Genomic DNA, 12,906 nt, shown 5'->3' with positions numbered 1-12,906 from the left:
AAGAGAAGATGGGGAAAGTAGAAGGTAAACGAAGAAGGTTAACTAAACCATGGGAAAATAGTTCTTGTAAGAACTTTTCATTTTGTATAAACAAAGTTTGGTTGAAGATCCATGCCAGGCTTCATAAATTGCTTTTATTAACTTTTTATATTGTTTTATTTTATTTTTTAAAGAGTGTTAATCATATGCCATTACTTAAATACTCAGGTACCATACTGTACAAGAGAACATCATGCACTCCCCTTCACCATTCAGACCACACAACAATTCTTCCCAACTGCTATTCAGATCCTGAGAGAAGACACGCTCAAGGAGCTTTTACCAAGCTAGATGTGTATGGTTTTTAAAGTCTTTCCAGTCAACTTCAGGAACGTACATTGCTTGTATAAACAGGAGAAACACTTCACACAATCACTAATCCTTCTGAGACCCATGACAGATTAAGGACTGACCTTCAGACCAGTCTTTACATACTGCTTTACGCTTAATCAGTCCTGGGGCTTCCTACAGCCACAACTCCTAATTACTCAAAGCTGTTTGATGGCAGGCAATAGCCATTAAGTGCAAAAGTAAGAAGTATCAATTTCTACTATGCACATTCACTGCTTAAACAAAAAGCCTGCCTCAGTCTTTTGGAACAAAGAGAAAGGCTATTACTCCTCTTGTGCCACAATGGTTCCCAACGCAATCAGGGTTATTTACAATCAAATGAGTTATATAGCTAAATATCAAATCATTAAAGTAGCAATGAATAAGCATGAATATGGATACTGTGGACTTAACGGCTATATATTGCCCATTTATTACAGTTGCATTTTTACAATTTCTTTAATTCGTTTCCTTAGGCTAACTAGAGACCTCTTAATTATGCTCCCAAGAGGCGGGCAACTACTAATTGGAAGAGAAGCAGGTGAAATAGAGGGACACTTCCTCTTAAGTGAAAATAAAAATAAAAATCCCCAACAACAACAACAAAACTCCCACACCTTAAAAAAAAAAAACAACAAAAAAAACCTGCAATTCACCAGAAAATGTAATGTAAAACCCACAGATCTCAAGAAGGTTCGTAGTTTATAGCTACACAGGGACTTGCACCATTTTCCTCCACTGTTCCAGGAAAATGATTAGATCACATTTACTACGTTCATGTCTTGATATACAAACACTGACTTAATGTGTTGCTCTTATACACCGATAGCACTTTACCCTCTAAGTAGTCTCCAGATTTCCCTTCAGATTACTCTCTCCAGATTTCCCTTCAGATTACTCATTGAGATGCAACAGAACTCAATCCCAAATTTATCAGGGTAATTGATGCAAATTAGAAACTTGACTGCACAGAGCAACTACAAGAGCTTTTAGTGAGTACACAGATGTACCAGGCTAAATCAAAATGCCTACCCAGAGGCTCATGAGGAAGGAATCATTGTTTCCCAAGCAGCAGGAGTACTTGCCCTCCAGTTACCCCCTCCACCTACTTAAAGGAGCATACTGAACTACATGCAGATTTAGAAAACAGGAGAAAGGGAGTTTCAAAAAAAACTACAAACAACTCCTAGAGAAAGGGAAAACTGCACCAACAGAAACGTTTATTCAGCAGCTGTGGCAGGGTGCTCTGAGAAGGTGCTCTCAGAATATATTAATGTTGGCTACTAAGCAATTTATCTAATATAAAAGACTGTTTTTATCACCTTAGAACATGTACTGTTACTTCTGGTAGAAGCCCACATAATAACCAGCGTTAATTCCCCCACCCTTTAACCTAAATGATAGAATCAGATGGCTGAAGTCATCCTACATGCATGTATGTGGTATTGAGCCACCAAAACTGGCTCAGTATCCCTAGCACAAAGAGCAAGTCTAGAGAGATCAAACATTTTGGAGACAGAGGCTTTTGGCATTTTCAGTACACGAATAAGGATTGCAGGTGAACATAAATATTAAATTTAAAATAATCCTTTCAAGAGGGAAGTGGGAAGAAGATTACCCTGTCACTCTCTGGGAAGAGAGCTATTCTACTTTTTCATAGTTCTGGGAAGATCCAAGAGTTGTCATGTGTGTCCTCCCAGGGAAATACAACAGATTTCACAAACATGGAACTGAATTGGAATATTATCAGCTGGGACTGTTAGGAAGTACTTCTTTACCGAAAGGGTTATTAAGCATTGGAACGGGCTGCCCAGGGAGGTAGTGGAGTCACCATCCCTGGAGGTCTTTAAAAGACGTTTAGATGTAGAGCTTAGCGATATGGTTTAGTGGAGTACTTAGTGTTAGGTCGGAGGTTGGACTCGATGATCTTGAGGTCTCTTCCAACCTAGAAATCTGTGATACTGTGATACTGTGACCTTAGAAGCTTTTTTGTTTGTTTTTTTACATAGAAAGGTTCTACTGAAATAATATCACAGATAATAATCACAGAGGGAATATACTTTTTTTTTCCAAAACCTTTCAAAGATCACAAGTAATACAGAGTTCTTGTAACCTTCTGCGATTTCTACAAAGAGCAGGAGAAGACTCGAAAGCACCAACAGCACAATCAATATGCACCAATGGACAGCAGACAAAGTCAACTGAATGAACATCATTTTTTGTATTTTAAAGAACAGAAGAACTTAAATTTTCTTTGTTTCCATTTCAGATTTTTAAATTGTTTACATCACATTTGCAAAATAAATAACCAGACAGTAATATATAATAATAAACTCTGTTTTTAAATAATTTAAATCATTTTAAATAATTTAAATAATGTAAATCATTTCCCTTAAGAGGCAGACGCTGATAAGCAATAATACTGCCTTAAAACAGCATGAAGCTGATTTCTGAGTCCTCATAGGCAAAAATCACCTTTCCAAGTTCTCATGGTTACAAAATAAATGGACTCTATTTTGAGAAATATATTTGTGGCACACGGATTGTTACTAAATTTATTTATCCACACAATTAGTGTGAGACTACCTCTCCAATTAAAGTTCATATCAGGCTAAGGTAATCAGCTGTTGTATTTGTGAGCATGCAATTACAGCCTAATAATTATATGTTTTAAAATCATACTTCACACACTAGCTAGCTCATTTGCTGTATGGACAGGGTGTTACACCAAGAAAGAATTCATTCAGCAGAGCTCAGCGACTCCTGTCTTTATTTCCTTGGGTACACTGCCCAAGTGTTTGCTTTTTGCACACCTCTGCTCCCAGCTGTGGGATCTGGACTTAGCCCCTTTTAACATGGCTTTGTCAGAAAGTCAATGAATACCTAATCTTCAAACCCAGCGTAAAAGCCTCTTGTGGTCCACATCGTTGTCCTGAAAACTCCTAGCAGCATGTACCTGAAGAAAAAACTGGCAGTAGCAGCCTTCATGTGTTAATTACACATGTGAAGCCCATTATGCAGAGAAAGGGCACCTGCTGGCAGTGCAAATGACTAGAACCTGCCCTTCCTGTGCAGTGAGTAAATTGAAGGTTCATTTCTACAGAAGATAATAGTTTTTAGATTCCTTTCCGTGTATCCTCGACATAGGCACATACTTAACATTTAAATAATCTGCAGAAGAACAAGCTTGCTTTAAACCTACATGTTTCAGCTCCTAGCACTTCCCTTAAAAATGCTAGTTATCCCTGCTGGTTCCTTACTCCTGCTTCAATGCAGAGAAAACATCACACAGAACAGCATCCCTCTTACAAAAACCACCCCAATCCGACCCCACCCCCCCAAATCACCGTGCTGAGAGCTTAAAAATATGCACTTAAAATATGGCGTAGTATGATAGAGTCAGTTGAAGTTCAATAGTTCATTTTGTTCTGAGGACTTTATAAAACGCCAGGGAGGGCAGAGGCGGGCCTGTTTCTATGTTTCAATTCGTGCTCCAAAGCACACTGAGCATCACGCTCCACCAGAAAGGCCCTTGCTAATCTCTACGCTCTGTTTTGCCAAACTTACTATCAAATACTTATTTTAGAAGAATCATAGTCTCCTTGCATCACACGCTTATGCCACTAACACCACCTGTGTCTTGTCTTATTCTACTACAGACTCAGAATCCAGATCTTTTTCTACAGAAATGGCTCTCATGAAGATTTGTTTCATATTTTTTTTCGTGAACAGAGACAAATCCGAATGGCCTGTAGTTTCTTGGATCTTCTCGCTTCTTCCAAAGATGTGTGCAACACTTATTTTCCAGTCAGTGAGGACATCTGTGACTGCCAATGCCCTTCAATTATGAAGTATGGCCTTACAATAGTATCAGGAAAGTTCATCAGCACTCTCTGATCAAACATATCTTCTCCCACAAATTCGTAAATGTCCAGCTTACTTAAGCAGTCCGTGGCTCAATTCCTTGTGACTGTGTAATACCTGCCTCGCAAAAACATTTCTGCTACACATGGAGACCTGGGAGGCTGGGCCTTGTCAGCAGAGGCAAAGGCACTGAGTACCTCAGCCTCCTCTGTGTTCTCCATCACGCGACTGCATGGTCCTGCAGCAGCAGGTCTACATTTTCCTTAGTGTTTTCCTTTTACTTCCAGACCTGTGGAAGCCTAGAGGTTAGTTACCCTTTACATCCGTCAGGCCAAGTTAAGCCAAACTGGACTTCCTAATTCCACCCCTACATGACATGGCAACGATTCCATCAACTCTAACAGGCCTTGAAGGTTTACATTCCCTAGGCTGCCTAAGGTGAGAGAGCAGCCACTCTTCCTGGGAAAACTTCGTCTCTCTGCTATGTACACAGTGGGAACAAAAAAGGGCAAATCACACAAACTCAGCAACTAACAGCTGAGCAACTAAAAAACTTGTTAATTACTCAGAGTTCTCTTCCACCGTTCCTGTACACAGCAAAGGGAAGAGACTATGTTATGGCTGATTAGGCTGAACTGCCTGACTGTGCTAGAAGAGAAACTGCAAACTGAGAGAGCATCTTAGACAGGCTTCTGCACCACTGACCGCAGAGTCCGAGAGATAACTAATGACACGCTTATCTGAAGACCACAACAGTGAATAAGGAGGCTCCCTAAGCCACATGGACACTGTGGAATCGCAGAATTCACACTGGAAGACACCTCAGAAGGTGGTCTGAGCTCCTGGTCAAAACAGGGCCAGCTGTGACAATATATGGCATCGCTCATAGGCTGTGCCAAAAACTGTAACATCATAATAATGAATACGTTTTTGAATGGTTTATAATCATTCCCCTAGATAAGGTAAGAATGTCCTAGCACACACCGAGAATATTAGAAGATCACTGTAGGAAAATGAATAGCTTCCTCCCCATCCCCAACAGAAATTCAGGAAAGCAGAAAAAATAAAGTATCTTCTCCACTCTATCTTTTACTGCTAAAGTCTTAATTCATATTTTAAGATTTAACATAAATATGCTAAAAACAGATTATAAGTATAAAATAACTAGGTTGCAGCATTTCATAGTAACCACTCTCATCAGTGTATTTCAGCATACTGATACACCACTACCTAATGCCATGAAAATATTTTTTTACTTACTATGTTCACTGTTTACTTAATATATGTATGTATTTTTAGACTAACAGTTGCAGCGTAAGAGGACTTAAATCTTGCAATACAGAAATGTTAAAACTGTTGTGAATCTAAATTTTACACACACACACACACACACACATATATATATAGCCTTACCAACAGTAGTCCAATAGATGTGGGGGCAGAACAGGGATGTAAACATGTTGCCAGAACATCGGGTAGAGCATAGCTGCAGACCCATGAATGCAGGCAGTTAACTGAAAAACACATATTAAAAGAAGATCATAAAATAAGACAAAAACCAAGTTTAAAAAAGGCTATAAAAAAAAATAATCAATTTTGTTTTTATATCAACATGCTTTATTACACAATATCCAGTGTCCCTCTTAAAATGGGTATTGGGTGGGTAAAGCATGACTGGTTTATGGCGGCTGTCATTTGACTGACTTAGTTAAACAGCTGAGAACATGATTCATTCAACAAACAAAACCTGAAAAGAACACCCAGTGTTCTATAAAGCAACGTAAACATGGGAATGAAAACACACAGTGAAGAAAAAAAAATAGTAAAGAAAAAAAAAAAAGATCCTTGCAGTTATCATAAAAATGAACTGAAATTATAACACAACCTGAAAAATATTTGAGCTCAGGAAGGTACAATACCAGTGACATACATTTCTTAAGAATATATCATATCAAATTCAATGATTACATTTTCATTATTTAGAAGATATTTTTATCTAATTGCCCTTCACCAATCATTTGATCCACTGATTTTCTCAGTTATATTTTTAAAAACTCATTAAGAATAGTTTTGACATCAGCAGGTACAGAGTTAAAAAGATCATAAATAGCAAACACAAGTGCTAGTCTACCCATGGGGAGAATCTTCACAGTGCTTTGGAGGAAATTGTGTCTCAATCCCATTTCAAGCCATAATTAATAATTCTGAAAAGAAAATAAGCAGGATATTTGTCATATTCACTGAGGATACTAAAATGAAAGTGGTGATAATCCTCAATAAAGAAATCTCTACTAAAACTATAGTCAAAATGAGGTAAGAAGAGGGTATGAACACATACGCTTGAGAAAGTATAAAATAAAAAATGAACTGTAGCATACAAATAGACACAAACTAAAAAGACAAAGAGGTGATAAGCAATCACATCCACCCTGACAGCATTTTGCAGTTTTGAGTCTCTTTTAATCTCAAATGGTACTCGGTGCAAGTACTACGTGTCTCACTTGTTAAAACTTAATTTGAAAACAAAACTCAATGAAAACCTATCAGTTATTTGAAGGTACAGAAAAAAGATTAAATAAAGCATTTATTGCTTGTCTGGACAATAGGGAGGGGGAACACTGCTTACAAATACCTAAAAGACAAATTCTGAAGAAATGAGGTCATTGGGGTGGCCTGAAGTTGCAGAGAGATGTAACTGAGCAAAGACAAGTTGTGACATTGCTCCTAGATGCGGTTAGATCCAAAAGCAGATGATGCTTATTAGTATTGATTTTCATAGTCTAGATGAGCTAATCATTATTTACTCCAAGCATTAAAGATTATGCAAAGGTGTGCACTGAGACAGACTCCTAAAGCTCCGTGGCAAGGAAAACCAGCTACACACTCTGGATCTGGTTTGGCTTATGCCCAATGGCAAAGCCTTTCTGTAATTCCAGTGCAATTTCTGTAAGTAACAGAACACAGTTTTCTGATTAAAACTCAGGTCATTAGGCAAAAAAATTGAAGACAGGCACATATTTTGTCTTATTTTAGTCTCTGAACAATACAGATCAGGATAAGCAATGAGAACGCACCGAGACACACAGATTTTGGGGAGAGAATTACTGCGGTTTTCTACAGTGTTCAGATAAGAATGAAGGTGAGGTATAAGCTTCACAAGTGGGAGTTTTTCAAAAGCAGAAAAGTGACTATAAAAATGAACAGAAATAGATTTTGCAATTTACAGCTCAAAATAGATACAGATCATTTCAAATCGTTCAGAACCCAACACCCAGTATGCCAAGCGTCAAACCATACAGGACTAAAATTTCAGATAAAAACACACCCTTGCTGCATTGAAAAGCCAGAAGTTTAAGCTCTACCTGGTACCTACCCAAGTTATATTAGAATGCTTCATATTACTGTGGCTAAAATACACAACTAATTTCTCTGCCTGATGATGTTTTTGAGTTCTAATCATCTATATTACCTACTCACTGATAACCTAGATTGTAAAAGATTTTTGAGATTTGATGCAAGGATTTCTTTTGCAAAGGTCTTAATTATTCTTTACTAATAGACTTTGTTTATGCATTCACTAGTTCTAGTCTTCTTTGTGACAGGTTCCCATTTTTTTTCATAGAAACAGCTCCAAGAATTGTAGCTTCTTCAAGGGAGAATGCTATCACACCCAACTTTCAAACCCAAACAGAAATTTCTAAAATTACACCTTACTCTTATGATGTATATCTTTTCTTGTGTTTCTTTTTCCAGAAACTATTTTGATCTTCCTTTCTTCATACTTCTGTACTTGCATGTTGGTGTGGAGTAATGATGCCTCTCTACATAGAAAGCTGTTCACTTGCTGTATGTCTGTCTCACTTACCAGGACTGCAAACAAAATCTGCGTGCATTCCTGGTTTCTGTCTTGTCTGTTACGTCCATTTCTTGGCCTACAGCCTCCACCAAATTGAACTATAGATAATTCTGACAATCATTTTTTTGAATGAATGACATTCATCTGCACAAATTAATCTGTACTAAGATAAATACCCACTTAAGCATCGCTACAATTTCAGTAAATTCACAAGAACTACTGATGAAATCTGGAGGCACAGTCTTGTCTGACACTTTTAATGTCCTTTAGATTTTCATTTTTGTCTCCCTTGAAAGCACTTTTGGTTCCAGTGGAACTAATAGTAACTACGATATTGGCCATTAATTTCTATGCATCTTCAAGTGTTAAGCAATCTGAAATAATATACTCTGTTCAATTCTTTGAAAGTCAATGAAAAAAGCATCCCACTACTCCCATTTGACTGAAATATTCTCAAATGAACCTCAGATTAACAGCACCATTTATAATGTCATTCATATTAAAATTACACAATCATTTGTTGAGTCCTTTATTACTCTCTCCTCATGTTTGGTATTGAGCAGCTTCACCAAGGTGTCATCTAATGATATTACAGAAATCTGTTAATTCCCTGTTAATTTATTCTGTTAATTATCAAATGGATAATTCAAATAATAAAAGCCTTCTTCACTACCTTCAAAAGGGCCTGAAAACGATTTGTTTCCATCTTTTTTAATAGCTTTCCAATGTCAAATCTTAACTGCAGCAATAATTTCTTCATCTAACAATATGCTTTCTTGTGCAGTTTCAAACACTGGAAGCTACACAACCACTCCTTTCCTTAGCACTGACTGAATTAACAGCGTTGTAAGCATCCCAGCGCTGACAATGTGCTTCCATAAATAAGAAAATGCAAGAATTGGTATTAGGTTTGAACCACAGTCCTAAGGAAAAGTACCTTCAGAAGCAGACAGGGTCCAGCAAGTACTTGAACATCTGAACAAGTACCCGTTCAGTCCTTCTTCTTCATTAGCAGGTGAACATTAGTTTATGGTCCATATGGGATGTAAATATCAGTATGTTAGAATAATTCAAGCATGGTTTAGAAACCACAATATCTTGAATTTATTCTATATTTATGCTAAAGATTCATCTCTATCCCATTATGGTTCAACTAATCCTTATATTATTCTTATCACAGAAGATGCTCCTTTCTCAAAGATTAGATGAAAGGTATAGCCTAGTTCCAAAATGTGCAGAAGAAAAAGGCTTACTTTCCCAATGTAGTTTTTCTCTATATTCCTAAGTCCTATATGCTTTCAGTTTCCCTTCTCCAAATCAAAAAGATGTCTGAAAAAAAAAACCACCCAACCCTCCTTAAAAATTTAAATCTTACTTAAGAATTGCTTCTATAGGATCAAATGGATTATTTCCTGGCATTATTATATAACACGGTTGCTGCCGTAGAGAACTGCACTCAGTAATCCAAAGAGGCCCCTTCCAAACCCCTTCCATTGGTTTTAAAACTCAGCAAGAAAGGATTAAACAGACATAATGCTCAACACTACAGACATCTGAGCAGAACCTGTCACTTATTTTTGAGATGTACTCCCACCTTGCTATCTGGCATGGATTCAAGTAGCATACTACCACGGGTAAGCACCACTACTGTCCTTCAACTCTGCCAAGATAAGGGCTCATAAAAAAAGAAATAGCATATTTGCTCAAGACCTCACCTGATTAGTGATTGCCATATAGAAAACAAGCACTTAATAATAAGGCAGCCTGAGAAATGCCCAACTGTCAAAACTGTAGGAATCCAGCATTTTGAAATAAGATCAGTTCCACTATCTCAGCTTCCCACAGCTGTTGCTAGAGAATGCAAAAGAGAGCTATTTAAGAAAGACACTGAGTTACTGCTTCACTTTTTGCAGTTTTACCTTGAATACTTTAAAAGCCTCATTTGACCAAATTAATCAATGGGGTTTTGTCATACACAGAAAAGTTATAAGCTGATGTTGAATTACAATAGACCATTTTCCAGCATATTCTGCTTTGTACTTACACACAGACACTGCACAGTTTTACAGATGCAGTACGTGGCTACAGATGTGCCATATATACTGGAAAACAAATTACCATCTTTCAGGCATGTGTAAGACCATTCTGCATTACGCAGGGCTAAAAGCACAGCAAAAAGCTGAAGACTGAGTTACACAAGAATTAAACAGTGAAAGCAGAGCTGTTTAAAAATGGCATATGACGGAGAAAACCTATGCTGGCAGCAGGTTGTAGGGGCAGCAACGGAGCTCTGGGGAAGGAAGAATTGGTACTGCTAGAACAGCAGTTGTAAGCCTGCTGTAGAACAAGAACAGTGCAAGCTTTTAGCTAGATTGCATCACAAGGATGTTTAGTCAATGTTATTGATCGTATGTTGTATTTTCCTAAGAACCGCAATTTCCTTTCCTCCGAGCCCTCATACATGTCAGAAATCAATCAGGAAAGAAGAGGTTGTGTATTAGTACATTCTGTGACATGGAAGAAGTGAAATAGCAACCTCTCAACGCCCAAGAACAAAAGACCATTCATGACAGAATGGTATTTTTTGCTTTGTACAAATACTTACAAAATATAAAAATTATGTAAAGAAATTCACCGCAGTAAGAAGCAGCCTAACAAAAACATGATAACAATTCAAAATTTAAGGTTTTTAAATCATCAGGCTGCACGTACACCACCTTTCTCTGATGAGAAGCAATCTGGTGCTGCTTTATCACACACAGTCAGCATTCCTTCCTGAGACAGGGCTGCACGGGCAAGTTATGATGGGAGAGAGAATACTGGACGAAAGGAAAGCTCTTCTGTCTCATTTCTGCAACTGCACAGTCCCACCTGCAGGTGGTCTTTTGCCAAACAGTTGTTTTATGCATTCTGATTCACATTTGGCTTTTCATGAGTAGTTAGATCACAGAGTACTTTTGTGTGTGTGTGTGCTTAAAGTAATTGCTTTAACATTTTGAGAAATGACTTGAGTTTCCTTTTGTAGGAAAAAAAAAAATCCAAGAAAACAGAAAAAAATCTTCCATGGACTCGGTATATATGGTTTATGAAGTAGCTAATAAATACAGACTCAGTTACCTCTAAATCTTATTTAAATAGCCATATTAAGGACACTTCAAATCAAAATTTGAATTTCATATGCTTTACTATAGCACAGAATGCATTCTACCATAAAAGACTTTTCTACTCAAGACTGTTTAGTTTTCCCTCTTAATATTACATATAAGCCTTAAGTATGAAGTGTGCTATGTCTCTCAAAATGAAATTAACTGCATTCCACTTTTTTGTTAAAAACACACACACACCCCAAAAAAACAAAAACTAAACCAAAACAAAACCACAAAGAAACCACCCCCTCTCACCACCACACCACCCTCCCTCCACTTTGAGAATTCTCAGTTTGGTACGTTTCCAGTTACAAGGTCTTGGCTTCCGCTGAGCACAGTTTGAAATAAAATAATGCAGCTTGTTCCTACTGCTGGAACATGCAGAGCAGAGCGTGCAGGCAAGGAATCGCTGGCTCTGGCCCAACTCTTCAAACCTGTCTTACACTGTCACTCCAATCTTGGAGCAGTTTATATATAAAGTTGTAAGATAAGAACACACAGTATGAATACCCCTCCCTACCGAAGAACGAGACATGCTTTTATCTTGGACAGAGGCAAAAGGAAGAGGAAAAGCAGAAAGATAGGAAAGAAAACACAACCCTACTTGTGAAATGGCTCATTAAGAAAGGCAAAGTGACAGGTAAGTAATTCTTCTTCCCAGGCTCTGTCACAAAGAGAGAGATTAAACCAACCAACCACACATTTTGAAATACTTTGGATAACCATTCTCTTTCCTCTTCTCTGATAAGTTACTATTCTTTCCACTTTTTACTTTTCTGAAATAAACACTTTACATCTTATTTGTTTTATTTTAGTAGGGAGGACCTAGAACACATTTACATGTGGGATTAATTGTTAACATTTAATAATTATTAATAGGCCCCAGGAATTACTCTAACTACCCCAGTTTTACCTACCTTTCAAAATTATATTGTAATACTTATTCTCATATTTACTATGAAGTCTTACTCTCTTTCCTTTTTCCACCCCGTATCAACAGATCCTTCTTACACCTTTTAATTTTTGCCTTCCATAGTATTTACAATTCCAAGAAGCAGTTTTAAATCTCAAATACAAAGTAGGTCATGGTCAAACAGTAAAAGGCTAGGTAATACTACACAAAATGGACATAGAAGCTTGTACTTTAGAAAGGACCATTCAAGTACTTAGTCCATAGCACTAGAAAGCAACATTTATTTAACCATCTTATGCTTATCATTTATAAAGGAAAGCAATCAATACCCATTAACAGAGCAAACAGAATGAAAACTTAACATTTTCTTTTATAAAGAAAATCACAATATTATTGACTGATAAACCTTCAAATGCATAATACAGAACTTTGAACTAAATCAGGCTTGTGCTTGGTTTTGATGTGCAGTCATTTTTTACAAGAGAGCACTCTAGAGTGTTCAGTACCTTTTATCTCTCAGATCCTTGATGGAGTCTAAACAGCATTAAGACTAAACTTTATCAAACAAAACTGCAACAAAAAATCGTGGATTGTCAATGTATTTTAGCCCACTCCTTGGGTCCATCCACAGAAGGTCACTAGAACATCCATCTGACAGTATCATTTATCCTTTTTTTTTTTTTTCTGTCAAGTAAATTACGAAAAAGGGACTTCATTGTGGCATAAATATTAGTACGTTTATGCACCAACAACCCCCC

The 12,906-nt window shown here is 37.3% G+C and overlaps 1 protein-coding gene across 10 annotated transcripts in view; it reads right to left on the bottom strand.

The window, feature by feature from the left end:
• DENND1A (DENN domain containing 1A) overlaps positions 1–12,906 on the bottom strand; it is a 194,465-nt gene that overhangs the window by 93,050 nt on the left and 88,509 nt on the right. For all 10 annotated transcript variants that reach the window (XR_013940918.1, XM_080561943.1, XM_080561938.1 and 7 more), the window contains one exon: positions 5,647–5,747. Coding sequence is in view for 9 of the 10 variants with exons in the window: in XM_080561943.1 (XP_080418069.1) it covers positions 5,647–5,747 (101 nt within the window). In the remaining variant the exon portion in view is untranslated. The remainder of the gene's footprint in view (positions 1–5,646; positions 5,748–12,906) is intronic.

The sequence above is a fragment of the Anser brachyrhynchus genome (assembly GCF_964034855.1).
Source record: "Anser brachyrhynchus genome assembly, chromosome: 19".
NCBI lineage: Eukaryota > Metazoa > Chordata > Aves > Anseriformes > Anatidae > Anser > Anser brachyrhynchus.
Note: the sequence above shows the minus strand (reverse complement) of the source record. Positions and strands in the feature narration are given on the sequence as shown.